At 37.1% G+C, this 18,810-nt stretch overlaps 1 protein-coding gene across 1 annotated transcript in view; it reads right to left on the reverse strand.

Annotated features, from left to right (window-relative positions):
- BTBD9 (BTB domain containing 9) overlaps positions 1-18,810 on the reverse strand; it is a 127,833-nt gene that overhangs the window by 25,699 nt on the left and 83,324 nt on the right. The window contains exons 9-10 of the mRNA XM_080407902.1: positions 14,780-14,969; positions 6,205-6,312 (exon numbers count right to left, since the gene is read on the reverse strand). Coding sequence (XP_080264028.1) covers positions 6,205-6,312; positions 14,780-14,969 — 298 coding nt within the window. The remainder of the gene's footprint in view (positions 1-6,204; positions 6,313-14,779; positions 14,970-18,810) is intronic.

The raw sequence follows: 18,810 nt of genomic DNA on the forward strand, positions 1-18,810 counted from the left end.
AAGTGTGGTCAAAATACTCTGACATTGCAGGTACAAGCACAGTTTCTTTTATCCTGTTCCGCCCCACCACCTGGGAGCTCAGGCATGAGACAGAATTAAGGATTATACAAAAATTAGAAAAAAAAATGTTATTTTCTTTTTCTCGGTATGACAGGACAGTAGGTGCATATAGTACTAATGGGAAGTGATGTGAGCATACAGTCAGTTGGAAAGGCAAGAGAGCTGAGAAATGTTCAAGATGTTTTGTTATGAGAGAAAACAGTCCTGTGAAAGTGGTTAAGAAGAAGAATGATGGATGAAAATGGTTGTGAGGGAATTTAGAGATGGGATCATGGAGTGAAGTGAAGAAACTTGAGGAGGACAGGAGGAAAAAGCTGCTATGTTTGTGGCTAAGTATAAGGAATTACAAATATGAGTAGGTAACATGCCACTTGCAGTTACAAGGAAAGGTATTCACACACTTCAAATATTATCTCTATAGCAAAAGAAATAATCACATCATGATAGAGATTAGCCTGGTTTCACGGAAGTATAGCCAGAAAAAAAATCCAAAATTGAATTTGTCACTAACGTTGCGTAAAACAGAAATATTTTTTCACTTGAAATCCTTAGACAACATGTAAGCCAGTTTTCTGTACATCAGAATTGTTAAGACCATGACCTAGATCTCTCCAGGTGCTCTTTACCTGGGATTTTTTATCAAAGGAAATACAGCAGTGCCTGAAAACTAGAAACGCATATAGTACATTCTAGGACAGAAATATGAAACACTGGACAAGAGCAGTAAATCTCAATGTTGAAAATAATTCTTGAAAAAAAGATCAGTCAGAAGACAGCTAATAAATCTTGCATTCATATCCCAAAGGGCTTTTCATGTGAAAGTACTAATTACATTAATATAAAAACTATAGAAAAAAATTTGAGGGGAATTGAGCTGAGAGTTTAGGATCTGAAATAGCTATTATATAATGAAAAGATAATAAGCAATGAAAACATTAAATGAAGTTTGTAAGTTCTTAAACATTTATCATAACAGCAGTATACTCTGAATAACAAACTGAGTACAGCAGGGAGAAAAAAACCTACAAAATATGTTATAAACTTTCTGAAAATGAAGTCATGCCCTTCACAGGAAAATCATAAAACTGTCCCAAACCAGCCATACGGACAGTTGATAACAACTACCTTAGAACTGCCCATCAATAAACAATATTCACTGTCTCCCAAATTCTATCAGAGTATTAGAACCTTTTTTCCTGCTGGGGAATTGAACATGGTATGTCTGCTGCCAATGGATTAGATTCATTTCACAATAACTACACAAGAGAACTTTAAAGAACAGTACGGAGTTGATAACAGTCGTGATAGCCTGTTTCATATTTGTCTTTGCAGGGCTTATTTTATTAAAAGTGTCATTAACTCTGAGGTCTGACTCCTACTGGCCTTTGGTATCTTCAGTTTTTCATCTGACTTTCAGCCTCTTTGTCAGCAAATTCTTCTAACAAGTGCAGGTCTCTACTGTTCAACACTAATACATTCAAGCCCACTTATCATAAATGTTTTAAAAAATAGAATAGAACATGACTGTTTTTCATTACTGTCATACTGTGTAGAGAAAAACAGCTTATTGTGGAAAAGAAAAAAAAAATACCCTCCATAGAGCATTTGAAAATTGACAATTACACAACCAGTATGCATTAATTGGCTCTCACTTAAGGAAGGTACACAAGCTTTGCCTGTGAAGATAACAGACATCCAGTTTCTGTCTTCAGCCTTTCAAAACTGGGAGAAGGTTAGAAGTAGCCTGGCAGTTTCTGGCTTTGAGCCCTGAATTATTAATTTACACAAAATATTACATTAAAAATACCATTAAAACAACCCAAAGCAGCACATTGTCATTTTAAAGGGGAAGCTCATGCTTCAGTAGGCTGCCAAACCCAATATATGTTATTTAAACATAATTTAATTTTCTGTCTCATTGTTTTGTTTGCCACTTACTGATCATGAAAGGTGTCTGTTGAGGTCTGTGTTTGCTACCTTCACGGTTCGTTCTACCCCTTGTGCCAGAAATTCAGCAAGATGATTTGGAGACCTCACAAGCCACTTGCGACACAGCACACTAATGACTTTCACAAAGGACTGTAACTCCACGGAAAAACTGGGTAGACAGAAAGGCAGGCAGCAAACAGCAAAGGAAACAACTCTTACCCACACGTCTTCAAAGACAGGGAGGTGAACAGAGAATATTACTAGCAAAGTAAATTTTCTCATTGCAGGTATTCTGTCTCCTCAAATGTGGGCCCCGGTGAAATTCTCCCATGTTCTAACTCTATCCACATTCATTTGCTACTGCAGCGTATCCAGAAAAGCCAGTGAGTTATTTTTCTGGAGTCTACCGCAGTATAGTAAACACACAACTAATGCCAAAAAGGGTAAACCTGGGATTTTGAAACCTTACTAACCACTTAGACTCTACTCACATCTCCAAAGTTTGTAAGAGAAACAGATGTAGCATGGAGTAAGCTTTTTGGAAAAAAATCAGTATTTTAGCCAGACACAAATACATGTACAATGCCTCCTAGCTGACTGTTGCTCTGAGGTACTCGTCAAACCGGCAATCACAGTCCCATACAAGGACACACCTGCTTCTCATTTTCTGTAAACAAACACACATAAGCCTATGTGAGGACAATTTTTATACCAATGCAGGCATAGTTCTTTTTGGGCTGGGATGTCAAGTATCCATCAAAAAAATTAGGATTTGGCTGACACAAAAAATAGTTGCAAAATTTGACCACATTAGCAAAAGATTTGTTTTGTTTCCTCCAGGCGAAAGAGAGCTGCGGCATTCGTAAACATACAGAGAACAAACTGATGAGGGTACTGTTGCTTCCAGCCCATTAATGCTGTAGTCTGGTAAGGCAAATTGCTGAACGCAGGAATCTTTAACTGCCTGCCTAAACCTGATGATGAGTCAAACCCAGGCACAGTGCATGCGTTTGATTCTTGCCTTTCCTTGGGGAGCGCCTGAATCACTTGACTAAAAGGCATTCAGAGGCAGATTTCTCTGCTGGAGCTTTGCTGTTTGCATAAAATACCAATGTAATCATGGTAAGAGGAAGGACAGAGACAGAAAAAAAATAAGAAAAAAAATATCTATTGCATCCAGCAGGAGTATCTTTACCATTACACTATGACAGTAAACCAGACAAACTGTACCATCTCTGCCTCGCTACAACATCTGTTAATTTTGGTTAAAATCCAACTTTTCAACTCCTCTGGTTGTTGTTCTTGTTAAAATTACATAAAGTGAAAATAACTTGTTTGTTTTCATGGCAGAAAATTCCATGTTTCCAATTTGTTTTGAGATGATTTGGGTTTTTTTTAAACTTACAGAAACTAAATCAAAACCTGTTCCTATCAGTGAGTGGTTCCATATTTTCTTCTTCATCAAGATGTCCCTGTCACTATATCACAACCTCACCCAACAATTCTAAGTGAGGGCCTTCATTCAGTGCATGAGTCACTGAATATCTCTTCCGTTCTACATCCAACTATTTTGAGCGCTATCAGTATGGCTTTTTAGGTCACAGAACCATGTTTTAGTATTCTTCAGCAAAATAAAACTGGCCCAGTTCTGACTGTATGCAGCTATGATCCTCTGTACTTTACAGACCTGTCCTAACAGTTGCAACATTTGGCAGTTACATTTTATATATATATATTTACATTTATATATATAGTACATATTTTTCTAAATGACACATATACCTATTTATACAGTACTTAGACTTATCAACCTGCCATCACAATCAAAGTAGTTTTTGAGTTGAAGTCATTTCAGCATTGCTGCAAATCCTACTTGAAAAGAAAATCAAATATATTTAAAGGGTTTTCTGTGGTGGTGTGACTAAAATAAAAAGTCAAATTTGCCGATTATAAAGAGAAAGAAACTCAAACTGAACATGAAAAAGTGCTGTCAAATGCAAAGAAATCACCTGAAAATTGAGGGGGAAAAGGTGTGTGGATCCACAAACCTTTCCACTTATCTCAGTTACAGATGACACAGTATTTAAATATAACTACAGAGGATAGAAAACTTTTGAAGAGACTAAGATTTTTTCAAATTGGTGCTTTTCCTTTACAATTTTCTACTTCTTGTTAAATTGAATTGTTCTGAAATCAAATGAGCTTTTGCAATTGTAAGCTTCAGAACCAGGTCTTTGTATTTGTTTTGACTTACAGACAGTGCTAGGACACTGAGTTTGGAGACCTCAGGATTAAAGACTAGCATTTTGCCAGCTGGATGCATGTCTCTCAGAGCAGGAAGTTAGGCAAAATGCAATTCTCTAATCTGCGTGAAAATAGTTCCTGCAGCCACAGCTTTGAGAACTTCCAGAGCACCCAGGTTTTGAATCAAGATCTTGAAGTATACCATGAGAAAGCAGCTATCTTTATTTCAGGATGCATGTGCAGTTGTCCAAGGTTAAGGCTTTTTTTAAAAAAAAAAAAAAAAAAAAAAGTGTAGTTTGAACGTGGTGAGTGGGTACCTGAACTGGGCAGTCAATCAGCAATTCCATCTGCCCTGTGCATACTTAAGCAAGGGCTCCTTCTGACTCTCATATGCTATTAGTATCAAAATGTACCAGCAAAAAGTGTAAAGAAATGCTGATTCTATGTCTGTCTGTCTTTCTCCCCCTGGCCCTCTCTCTCCCCCCTCTCTGTTTCAGCTTTTTAGTGCTCCCAGTGCTAGAGGCAGACAAATAGATGCATTTTATCTATTACATTGAGATGCCTTTAAGAATGATAAAGTCTCCTCTACTCTTTCGCCAGACCTGCAGGCAGAACCCAAGTTTTCTGCTCATCAATATCCTGCCCTTTACAGACGGTGAAAGGACATGTCAAGATCTCCTTCAGCAACATGTCTAGACCGCATTGTAACATGTTTGAATTGCACTATTTGTTAAAGGATGGAATATAAACTTCAGAAAAATGTCTGTCAGCAGTGCTGCTAGAAAGGACTGAATAAATCTCTTGCTTGATGTGACAAATTAAGATGGATCTCTGAATTTGTAAAATCAATTTTGTTTTGGTTATCACAAATACAGGATGGGTGGGGGCTGTCCCCATATGAGCTGATGACTTCAATTTTGTCCCAGAAAAGAAAGGAAAGCATTATCAGGGGAAACTGACTTGAGGAAAATAATATTTTTCTGAGTCTGAGTTTCCCTGGGGATCCGCCAGGAGATCATATCTTATCAACATTCACTGAATGCTGAGCATACCTGGCTTCTGGATATGTAGCATAAATTTGCAGACTGTCTTTTCAGTCCTATAACAAGTATCCTGGTCATTCTTAACTTGGAATTAGAACTATCAAATGGTTTAAGAAGGCTATCAACACTGAATCATTCCTCCATACTAAAAGAATGGGTTTTATCAGCAGATCCAATAATTGCAGAAAAGGCAACAGCACTATACATGTGGACAGTATTCATGCTGGATTTCTCTTCATTTAAGTATACAAATGAAAATGAGACAATTTTTCTCTTTTTTATCTCTTTTTAAGAAGTCTTTTTTTTCTATGGCATGGTCCTGTTCAGAAGCAGAACGCTCAGTGCATATAAGTCAGGTACTCTGCTTTTGAACAGAGGCAAGGTCAAGCTCAGGTAACTTTGATACTATGGTTTGGTCCCTTATCCTCACTCTCCCCACCTCCTTCAAATATCATACAACACAATTATATGCTCTGATAAGAGAGAGAGGCATTTGATTAAGAAAATCCTTCACCAAGCATGCTCTCTTTTCTCCCCTACCATGTTTTTCAAGGTGGGGTGATTTGACACCAAGGTCACTAACCATGTGAACTCTGGAGAAACATTTCAGTGATCACAAAACCAAGGGTATGGCAGGCAGACTGTTTCTAAGAATGTACAATCAATCAGATTGTTTGAAGATCCAGTACTGATGTGGATCTTCAGAACTTGATTCTTGTTTCAAAGTCTAGATATTTATCCACACTAGAAGCCGCTACCTCCTAAAGCTGTATTTACAAGGGTCTAGAGTTAGTAACCTACAGATTATGTAATGAATAGTTCTTTCACAGTCAGAAAGGCACCTATGTAAGTACTGAACAAAAGAATAAAAAACCCCCAAGTTTCCAGTTCTGACTTTATGCAAATAAATGGAAAAAATTAAACTTACTTGCAGGAAATTTTTGTGCGGTCGGCCACCATAGTCCACTGTTGCTGATTCGTTGAAACCTCAATGTAGTAGCTGTAGCTCCGATCATCACAGTCCCAAAGTAGCAACCTGTGTATGAAGAAGTTGTTCTGTGATAAGTGAAATAAATATTAAACCAAGCTGCTTAATTTTTCCAGTCCTTTATTTCCTTCCCTTACTCCTTTATAAATACAGCTGGAACGTGCCTCTAACATTGAACAAGGTCTTTACTGTTTCTGTCATCTCAGACATGAGTGTCTCTATTCTTATTATCCTAAGGCCAGTAATAAACTCACAGAATTACAATAACCATCTTACTAACATTAATCTATTATATTAATCCAATTATTTTTAATTTATTTGAAAGTCAATAAATAACAAATTTATTTGGCATGTTGCATTGCCTGCTTTAAACCTGAACCAAAGATCTGTTTGGAAAGTTCAGTTTAAGAGGAGACAGAAAAAAGATTCCAGTGACTAAAAAGATTATGCTGTGTTCTTAACTGTATTCTCTTTTTTTTTTTTTTCTATATATATCAAAAATATACCCCCCCCCAAAAAAAAAAAAACGTAAGAAAATGGGAATTCCCAGTCCTGGTTCATCATAATGAGGCGAAAAGGCAATGAACTGTTGATCAAATTGCAAAAAAGGAGAAAAAAAAAAAAAAAAAAGGAAGAAAATAGAGGTCTCAAGGACTCATTCCATACTCATCCTAACAAATGTGCAGCTCTTCAGGAAGGGCACTAAAGGACATATTGAACAGCCTTCAATTTCCATACTTGTTTCACAGAGGAGAAGATCTAAAGCATCAGGGATGTGATTTAAGTGCACCATTCTCAAAAAACACATCTGGAAAATGCTATATCTTCTCTACTACATCTCTTTATATGGGGATTATCTCCCTGTTGTAAGAGATATTTGAAACCTCAACATCATTCCTCAATTTAATTTTATTTCTAAGGATACAAATTAAAGCAAAACCAAGAACCTTGCCTCTCCTCTCCTCTCCCCCTCAGTGGATGAGATCGAGATATGTGTATGTAAGAAAGATATCTAGCACAGAATGCCTTTAGCAAAACCATGAAAAATTATATCCTGCATGTTTGCAAACCAATACGGAACATCCTTTTTTCCAATGAAAGATCCACAAATGCGAAGAGGGTATTTACACAACTTAACGGGGCAATGGACTGGCCATAACAGAGGCAGACACATCTGCAATTTCTTCTTTAGAAGCAGTTAAATGTTGTTCATATGTTGAGGAATAGATGTGTTTTGGCCTATATTTTACTTAAAACATTTGGCTGGTGTCTTTCCACTGATTAGCTGGGTACAGAGTTTAGAAAATCTAACTGCTGTTCTTACTATTCTCATGTAAATTCAATGGCAAATGTGATACCAAAACTCAAATTTCAAAACTCTTTTCTATTTGAGTTAGAAGTGACTGGAGGCAAAACCAGCATGCTGCATTTGCCATTCTCTGAAACAATGCTCTCTCATCCACCTACCCAAAGTTTTTGAATTGCAGTATGCTAAGTGAACAAACCACATTATGTCTGTCACGGAAAACTATTTTTTTCTGATTTTGTTTTTCTTAAATTTCTTACTCTCTGAACCCTTACTCAATACATCAATGGAAAATAAAGACTCTACTGCAATATATTGGCTGTTAACAACTGCTGCTGTCTCTTGATCCTCAGATTCATGTCAAAGTTAGCTAACACTTACTAGAATTACTGCTTAAATCTGACCATGTGTTACAGAAGCAAATGAACCTGCTGTAGTCAACCCAAGTACAGCTAGCTATCCAAAATAGCTGTAACCGCAATGATGTGATGACCTAAATGAGAATAGCTACAGCCACATGCACAGAGAAGTGTGAAAGCCAAGTAATACAGCTAACCGGGGTTCCTTCTCTGGCTATGAGGAAGAACTTCCACAGAACAGCATGTTTCAAAGTGCAATAGATAAGGAAACATTGAATGTCAATGAAAACAGCCGAGATACACATAGAAAGAAAAGGAAGTTGTGCCACACTACAGACTTTCCCAGACACGGAGTTTCAAGCTGTCTCTCTTCAATTGCCTTTCAGAAGATCATCCAAATTCTGTATTATAAATCCCTTTCTTCCAGTTGAGAGTCTTTCTTGCTTTCAACTGCTACCTCTTCTGGGAGGAATATAACTGCAAAAATTATTGCTCACTCTTAACATTTAAAAAACCAACACTGCTAGAGGGAGGCAATAACCTAGCCAGTTGCTGAATGCACAATCCTTCCTCTTTAGAGAGAGGTGCTGCCACAAGCAGATGTTGGACCGTCTTTAGAATCTGGTTATTAAGAACACGTGTGTCTGCATCTTTGTCCCAAAAGCCAGTGCCATCACCTTCTTTTCAAAATAATCCGGTTTAGCTTTTTTTGTTTTAGGTTTTGGAATCCCAGCATTCACAGTGGAATAAGGTCTACTGGACAAACATTTAAAATAAACTCCCTAGATGCTCTCAACCGAATCCAGCTCATTAATATTAAAAAACCAAAAAGCTAACAAAAATAGCTTTAAGAAGCTAAAATAAAACACTTTTAACAGAAGCCTTTTAGCATATATTAATACTGTCTTCTTGCAAATTATAAAAATTCATAGGGATGACGGAGTAAAAAATAAAAATCATTCCTGGTGGCATCATGAAAGACTTAACACCCCCCCATCCCAAAACAAAGCCACCCCAACTTCCACCACTCTTCCCCTGCTTCATCAGATCCTCCCCATTCTGCTTATATCTCCCATATAGCTCGAAGGTCTCCAAATATTGAAGAGACTGAATGAAGCACATATTTTGTTTGAAAAAAAAACACCGCCACCACAAAATCTTATGGATTAAAATTTTGGATTTGATAACTACTAATAATCAAGAGATTCAGAGTTGATTTAACAGCAATATTTAAACCAAGCCTTCTAAATGACAAAAAGAGGGAAAAGCAAAAATATACATAAATCTATTTTCTTTTAAAAAAGGCTATTAAAATGTAGCTAATTATGCTTTTCAGTAGGATGTTTTTCATCGGGGGGCTCAGTGTTGTTTCCTTGATTCATGCTTTCAAAGCTATAATCAACAGTTTGAATATCAGAAGCACACTGGTGACTAATTTCAACTAATACTAATTACTAATACTGTAATTAAAACACAATTGGCTGGGCTTTAGAGCAAAAGGCTAACAGGACATATGTGTTCCTTTTAAGAATGCATATAGTTGCTCTCCCCCAAAACAACCTAGCCCAAGTTAAATAGGTTTAGAAAAGCATATGGCTTAGAATTATTACAAACCAAAGAATGAGTAAATTCAAGTTGGCAAAATCTTTCCCAAAGTGACTTAGCATGAATGCTAAATGTAGATTTTTGTTTCTTAGGGACTTGTGAAACTAAAACCCAATTTCTTTCTTCACCTCCCTGCAGTAGTTTTTTTAGAAAAGACTAGGGAGGGAGACTGATGTCAGGACCTGTTTGGAATTTACTCCGCATGAAATACCTTTCTGGATAATAAGCAGTGAAAACCTTTTTGGTGATTACATGAATATTCACCAGTGTACACTCAGCATAAGGGTCACATTTTATGCCAGGTACAGTAATCTTTGAAACACATTCCAGGCAAACTACCAGGCTAAACTTTCGTATAGAAACTATGTCTTGCTATGGATGGATATTGAATGACAGGAAGAACATTCCACTTTAAAAGTCAGAACTATACTCATTGGGAATGCATCTGTTCACAGCAAAATTGCCGTGTTCCTAGGACTTTCCGTATTAGAATAAAAAGCTAAATTAGCTCTTGTTAGTAAATCTTGCCCTTAGGATTGAGAGAGAAAAGTGAGATGCAGCTTCATCCAGCTCACGCCCTGCAACACTCTGAGATTTAAGCATATTTCTCATGTGTCACTTCTGTATCTGAAATCTAAGCCTGTTAATCATATAACATGGTACTATTATCTACATCAAATGCTGATAACGCCCCATTTTATAAAACAAAAGCTTTTCAAATACAAATAAAATTTCACATTACAGGTGTGTGAAACTGATTATATAGGCTACCTGTTACGTCAAAAGATGCTGCAGTACTTTTTTTAATGGTATTTCTCTAAATGTCATGCATTGCCCTCTGATTGATTGTTCTGCATTTACACAAGCGTTTTGTGCCATCTCTGATTGCTTTTTATTCTTAGATTTCTGTGAGAAAGATTGTCATGGTTTAGTTCAGCCTGTCATATAACTACACATACTCAAGCTGTTAGCAGAATACCAAACAACAGCCATGCACCTGGTGGGATGATACCTGCTTCCTGAATACTGGAAGTCAGTAGTTACCACATACAGCATAAGTATTTGCTAGTACTGTGTTTGTAAACTACTTGCATACTTATAAAACACCAAAGAACAGAAATTAAAACTTGAGCTAGCAACACTTGTTGAAAGATAAGGAAAAAGAAAGAAAATCAAAACTGTATGGAAAAGATACTTTTTTTTTTTTATACAATTGTCTACGTTTTTGCCTTCAGTTGTCTGTAATCCCCTTTCATTTTCTACAGATATTTATGTTTCAGTAGTTATCTTGCAGGAAATCAATCTTTCTTCAGGATCCTACAAAAGAGATAAAATTCCTCTGTGTCTGCTATGTGCTTATATGATCATTTATTCTGAGTTACAGTTTCACTCTCAAGTCAGGCAAGCACAGAAAATGAGCAGCAAAGAAAGAAAAACTTCATAAGCAGAAGCGGTGTGGAAAATTAGGAAGCATAAGAGATGTATATGATGATGGCATAAACAAACAGGAAACAGATTAAAGCTAATTGATATCATTTGTTAATTTAAAAATCACACTGAATATGAAAAGCAAGACAGCTGGCTATCACATATTCATATTAGTAATAAAGTCTTCAAATAGATTAAACTGGGATAAGTTGTTAAAATACTTTTACAAAGATGCAATTAATATACTCAGAGTAAAGCTGCTATTCAGGACTGATTGCCAGCCTCTGGGAAGACTAGGGACATGGGCAAAAAAGAATCTCATGAAATTCAACAAGATCAAAAGCAAAATCCTGTACCTCACCCAGCCTAATCCATTGCAGTAAACAACTCTATGGTCTGTCTGTCTGTGCTAAAATTTTAGGGCACCTCCTATTCGATATGACTCCCAAGTCCTTAGTTGCCTGCGTGCCCTCCCAGCAGTGAAGGCTAACAGCATACCAAGCTGTAGGAACAGGTACTGAGCCAACAGAACAAAAGGAAGAGATTATGCTCATTTACTTGACCCTTGTTAGATAAAACATGGCACATTGCATCCCATTTTGGACCCAAATACAATGCTGCTAGACCTGGGCCAGTCTAGTAGAGGACCATCAGGATCGCTGGGAGGCTGGAGCACATGCACTGTGCCAGAAGCTGAGGAAACTGGCTTGGTTAGCTCAAGAAGGTTCCTTGCTGGCCCTAAATCTGAGAGCAGGTTATCAAAAAGACTGAGCCGGGCTCTTTACTGAGGTGCACAACAGGAAGAACAAAAGACAACGGTCAAAAATCGAAACAGGATGTTCCAGATGGACTAGAGGCATAGGAAAAAAAGAAATTGCATGGAGGCGGGGAGTACATTGGAACAGGCTACCCAGAGAAATTGTGGTATTTTCTTCCTTGGAGATATTCAAGATTTGAGTGCATAAAACCTTGAACAGGATGATCTTTCTTCATAGCTGACCTTCCTTTGAGGAACAAGCCAGGCTAGATGCCCTCCTCAAGTCTTTTCCCAACGTGAAGGGTTGTAAGCTTCTATGACAATGGGATGACTTTTGCAGAAAGCATGCATACAAGATACACTCCTGAAACATTACAACCTCTATGCATTTCTAATGCATATTTGAGTACCAAGAGATGTTCTGCCTTTTTCATACTCAGAATTTAGTTGCCATGGCAACATGTTCTGACTTGGAGGCTCTCTCCAGTGGTATTCCAATTTCTATAGACTAAAAGGAGCTCGTACCCTTTTTTCAAAGGCTCATATATTTACGGTCTCTGACAGAAATATATTCAATGGCACATTCATGTCCCTGAACTTAAAACACGTGTACTTTAATTCCTAATTATTCATTTAGAATCCAAACCCACAGGTCTAATGACTCAGTTTCTGGGGGTACAGCAATTCATGTCATTCTGCAGTCATGCTGTACAGCCAGCCTCAAGAAAATGCTCTTGGAATTTTTTTTCTATTAGGTGGGAAGGTGAGATCAAGGCCATTTTCAAGCAAGCAAACAGCAGAAAAACAGGCACCAAACGCTGTTATATTAGCTGTGGAAGACATTCCATTCAAAGAAATCTGTTGCTTTCATTAAGACAAAATATTAAGATTTTTTTTCTTTATGTTTATACATAATTTGATTTTCATATCAGTCACGGATCTCCTGGTGTTAAATAAAGAGACCATTGTCACCATCTTTAGCATTGCACAGTACAAGAACATGTTCTAGACCCTTGCCAATGCTGTAGTTACCACATAGTGAAACCTTGCTTCCCCCACCCAAGGAGGCATCTTTCCCTTGGCTGCCTATGATCTGCAACAGATGCGGCTGTAACTCAGAACACTTGCTCTTCTAGGTAAAACACAAAGGAAGAGATGACATAGTGCTAGCATTTCTGTCTCTAGGCAATGCAAGTAGTCCCCTCTGTCAGAAGATACTCTAGATGACGATGTTTATTATTGTTGTTTTTTAAGGCAAGCTATTCATCTTGTTTCTACTATACATGCAGGAAAGCAGACAAAGAAAGAAGATTCTACCCGTATATGTGTAGAATGCAATACAACATAAATCATTAAATGCCTATTAGTTTTAAATTATGTAATGCTTAGTTGTTGGTTTGGGTTTTTTTGTGGATTTTTTTTTTATTTGCTCTACACACTTGCCGATTATGCAGTTATCATTTGTTGGTAACCTAAAGTCTAGTTCACCTAACATACTAATAATGGAACATTAAAAATCTTCTGCTCAAGAATAAACCCTAGTAAGGTCAAATTTTTTGCACTGATTTGAAGAGATGGTATTATTCACCGATTGAAAGACAGCAGAAAACAGTAAGTTAGGAAGACAGGGACTATGAACTGAGAAACTACACGTTTTAGTTAATGCATTCCCCTCTTTCTCCTTTATGTGGCCAAAGCTTCCTGCTGTTACTTAAATTTAAGTTTAAAGTGGCAAGAAAATTATGTAATTACATTTTCAATTACCTCCTTTAAGAAATCTTGAGTACTGCGTCTTCCTGGTTTTTTTGCTTGAGATGCAACACTTAATTGAACATTAAAAACACCAAACGAGAAAGCATAAAACATTCATTGTCAAATGCTGCCAACTACATGCATTCTAATTCTTTCACGCAGTGCGAACAATGCCAGACTTGCATTATGCATAGCATCTATAGCTAGTATACAAACAAAACAGTACTTTTGTTAGGTTAGAGATTTGCCTGGATGTCTGATTTTAAACTTTATCTTCAGAGTTTTATAACCGTCGTAACAATGCCTCAAAGCAAACCAGAAATTGGCAGTTATAAAGGAACTTTCAAGTCTCACTTGTTCATCAGTTAGTTCGAAGAGGCAACTGACAGCTGGACAGCACCAAGCTAGTTCCTAGCAATACGTACCTATGTACATGGTCTCTGTTGTGAGCCAGTACCTCACCTGGGGTTTCCAACTTTGCTCACTGTTATTCTAACTTCAGAAACCTTTCTCTTTCTTTCACGGTCACAAAGAATATAAATCAAGTCCCTGACAACATATTCTAAATTTACAAAGAACAGGAAGCCATTAAGATAAGGATTTGTATGTCTGATGTTATAAAACAAAACACAATTTACAGTCGGAGATCTGAAGTTGGCAAGAATATTTTTGCCTTCACCTGTGAACAATCCCTCTCTCCAATCTACTCTCAAAGTTTCTACATTAGGCAAAAGTTCGTTCTTCGCACGCTTACAAACATCCACTGTAGAAACAGCCCAATGAACTTCAGTCCAGACCTAAAGATATTCACTAACCCACCGCTGTAAAGCAATGTTCAGGTTACGGTGCCCTTATTATATACTCCATGTTCAAGTAAGAACCGGTACTAATTGTATAGTGCAAAGGAAACCTGGCTGGCTCGAGATGATGGCTTTCTTCAATAACTGTTTATGTTTTCACAATGAGGCGGATATGAGGAACTGCACCTACTTTGACCACAAATGAGGCTGCAATTAAGTTTCTATTTTAATATAAGTATATAACTTTAATCTTACAATTTGACTATTACTATTATTAAATCTCTGAAATGTAATATTTTCTGGAATTACTCTGCTGTATCTCAACACATAAGTCACACATTTAATTTTTAACATGCCCATTATACTGAAGTAAGAAGCCAAATGACAACTACAAAACTAGTCCCCTAATTACCATCATTTCCAAACGTCATATATTCTAAGGAAAATAACAGTGTTCAGTAAAAGTTTCACTGCTGTCCTTAATTTAGAGAAAAATAAACCCTCTTACCGTATTGATCCAATCATGTAGGGCTGTGCTAGCTGTACTACAATAGCTCCGCTCCCAAGCTGATGGCATGTGTACCCAGAATCCCAATCATAGTTTTTTGTGTCTCCATTCAATAAGGCATTCCGACTGCGACTTACACCCTCTATCACACTGGCACAGTCTGCAATTGTTGCAACATTTTCAGTGGGAACTGTGAATTAAAAATACAAAGATGAGAGACATACAGTCAGAGAACAGTTCAGATACCAATGGTCTTTATTTCTAGCAAAGAATAGGGAAAAAGGAGAAAGAGAAAAAAAGGATGAAAGTATGATCAACACAAAGAAATTTAACTCTTATTTAATACAAACTATGAAACAGAATCAAGTGGTACAGATAATTTTTATAGCATCAATCCCAGAATAGCTTGCTAAATTAACAGATGGATTTCTGTCTTGGTGATATGAAATCAGTCCTTTAATACAACTGGGAGAAAAATACCTTATCTAGCAAAACTTTTAAAATTTTAAACTAACTTCTTCCTGTTTTCATGACGAAACACCTCACCCCACCCCCGCCACCCCCAAATAAAAGAAAAAAATTTAAAAAAAAAGAAAAAGAAGAGAGAGAGAGAAATAAGTGGGAGATAGTTTAAAGCATTGATCTGGACTGTGGGAAGCCAGGACTCAAAGTCTTTGAAACCAGGGCTTGAAGTCTCACAGCTCAGGAGACTATCTTCAACCCATACCTGCTGGCACTTCTGACAGGCTCTCTGTCTGTGATCAGAAATTGCACCCCAGAAATTAGAAAATTTAAATGCTTTTTAATACTTACAAAATCCTTCAATACAAGTATTGGACTACAAGAGGGAAGGAGACCAATAGGTCTGCCAGACAAATGGAACAGCAAGCACAGAACTATTTCTCATTCAGTCAAAAGACAGGATAAAGAGAAGATTAAATGCCATAAAAAAGAAATTGTAATAGCCCAATAGCAAAAGAAAAGAAAGTACTTAGAACTCATCCTACTGAAAAAAGGAAGGCTAAAACACAGGACAATGAGTTTCCTCCAGGAGACAGTAATGGAATCATACAGTACTTCCCCCCCTCCCTCTTAATTTCATCAAAGATCTTTGCTGGATAATTCTTTTCTCTATCCTATATGCAGCCATAAAAAGATGCCAGCATGCAGTAGCCCACTATGTCAAAGAAAGTCAAAGATACTACTGCAGAATATCAAATTGGCCTTCTTTCATTCACCTTACATGCAGTTATTTGAATATTAGAGGGAAAATACCAAATTAGGGAGCTCAAAGAATTTTCAAATTAGTAAAAGCATTCCTGGGAAAATCACGACAAGAGGAAGGATGTTTCAGTGGGAAAAAAAAAAGTAAGATTACAATTCTAATTGCACAGGCCAGTGCTAAACTGCTACCCTGTGCTGCAACATGTATAATGAACTTTCTTTCACCTCTACAACCCTATTGCGATCAGTGTACATATCCAGCACTGTGGTCCATGTGTCAGCGTCCTCTAAGTTCAGTTCTTCCTCCTCCCTGGTACATCCGAAACTGAACTCTCTAGCTTGGAAACTGCTGTTATAAACCAAATTAGATAAAGGATAATATAACTCTTTACTAGGCACTTTTAGAAGCAGGGGAGCATTACATGCTTGGCAATAAAAAAAAAAAAAAAAAAAAAAAAAAAGCTTAGCGTTGGGAGTTGTTATTCTTTAGCAAAGGATGTAACTTTAGTGTTGGTTTCCAGAAAGCTTCCCAAGGAGAGGAATGCTCTTCTTGTATGTACTTAGTCCTGCTTAATCTGACTTAAATCAACACTAAGTAGTTTTCCCCTTCCTTTCAAATCAAACAATATTCATAATATAGTTAGAACCTGACATAATTTCAGCAATTTCATCAAAAATCAAGACAACAGCAGCTCCTCTGGGAGCAGGCTGCAAGAAAGAGGTTTATTTTCTTGCGCATAGAGTACTTTTCCAGCACTGTTTTACAAGCACTTCCAATACTTGGTTTTGGAACCTCCTATTATTTCCCTTTGTTAACATTCAACCAAGCATGGTACTTTCTTTCTGTTTGTAATTTAGAGAGAGAATCCTGAGCTTTTTGAACATCACCTTCCAGCAGGATGGCAGATAAACATGAAAAAAAAAAAAAAAGAAAAAGAAAAAGCTATTTGAGACACCTTAGGTCCAGCACTTTACTAAAATGCTCAGTTTTTAGTTAACCTCTACAACTTTTCAAATTCTCTCTCAAAAAAAATTAACAAGACTGAAAAATGATCCTCTCATAACATGTAAAAATCAAGGTTGCCAGTTGAGCCTTTTTTGGGGAGGAGGTGGTGGTGGTGTTAAAAACACTGACTGCTTTATCTAAACGATAACAAAAAATCTTTTGGCACAGGTTGCATTAAAAAAATGCTAAGATTTTGTGTGACAGCCTCTGATAAAGGACAATCAATCTGTGTTGGTAACGCAGTTTGGAAGACAGAGAAAGATAAGTTAAAAAAGTTATCTGAATGACAACGATCAATTTAACAAAATTTTCAAATTCACAATCTCTCATATAAAACATTTTTGAAAGTGAGAAAAACAAAAAAAATAGAAATAAGTAAGACTTCAAATGAACACTGTTGGAATTTTCACAAGAAAACAAATGATGTAGTACAAGTGCAAATGTACTATTTTAAGCTTACTGCACACATAATAATTACATGATTTTAATAGTTGTCTGTAAAATATATATTTAAAATACTACAGCATCTGAAAATGGCTGAAATATAGCTATGTGAAATTTCAGAGCTAATTATAAGAGTCTCCAGCACCCAAAAAAAGAGATAATTTTCCATGAAAAGCTAGGATTTTACTTGTGCTGGTGGTGTCAGGAGCGTGACCTAAAAACCACCAACCAACCACCACATCATAAAACACACAAGGGAAAAAAGTGCAAGCTCACTGCCAAGTAATAATCCAAAGCAGTGGAAAGGCAACGGTTTCTGAAAAATCTACTGTACTATCATCTCTGCTCATAAAATATTACTAAACCCACCATATTATTCTTCTGGAAACCTCTTAATTCCCTATTACTGAAAAGAGACGTTCAGAAATCCCCAAATTCTTACGGGGGAGCAGGTGGCAGACATTAGAAGTACTTCACTGGGAACAGGCTGAATACAGCAAAGACTAACAATGCGAACCGAGAGCGCTGGCACTGAAACAGAGGTTGCCCTGGCTTCCTTTTCTTCCCCTTTTCCCTGGCAGCAAGGGAACGTTGAGTATCCGTTTTACATAGGTATTAAAGCATCTATATATATCGCTGCTTTTTGTAGGAAGAGGAAACTACTGAAGTCTTGGTTAAAAAAAAAAAAAAAAAAAAAAAAAAAAAAAAAGTAAAAGATGAAGTGTCAGAATCAATGTTCATGTTGAAGCTCTATGGTATGTTCCGGACCCCCCCCGAGCTATGTGAGGCGTTACCTGAACACAGCACTGAACACAGCACAGCTCTCTTCTTCCACCCTTTTACACCTTCAGGCCCTCTGAGCATTGTCCTGCTCTTTCTCACATCTAGATTTCTGCACTAATCCGTGACCTCCTATGATGATGTTACCCTGATTAGCCAAAATCCTTAAGAACCACCCAGAAACTGTCTTAGTGTGTTTTTAATAGAATTCTGTGGTCCTCCCTACAACGGTTAATTAGAAAGTGATTCTAACTAATTGCAGTGTGCGGGAGGTACCATACTCTTCCTTCTGTCTAGGGGGGGGTCTGTCACTCCCTATTTTGAATATTCATTATCATCTTTTATATCCGCTTGATGAATTTATTAAAAATACCATCTGGTGGGGACTCTGCTCTGTGCTGTATTTTCAAGTCTTCTGGTTCTCTTCCTTTTTCCCTTTAGAATTCCTGCTTCAATTTAGGTCACTTGTTTACAAAAACATACTGCCAAAACTAACAGTCTTGTTTCTTTCTTTTTCTTTTTTTTCTTTTTGTTTTTTTTTTTTTTTTTCAATCCACCAGCTACCCAGCTTTTACAG

This window comes from Falco punctatus, assembly GCF_963210335.1.
Source record: "Falco punctatus genome assembly, chromosome: 12".
NCBI classification, from domain to species: domain Eukaryota; kingdom Metazoa; phylum Chordata; class Aves; order Falconiformes; family Falconidae; genus Falco; species Falco punctatus.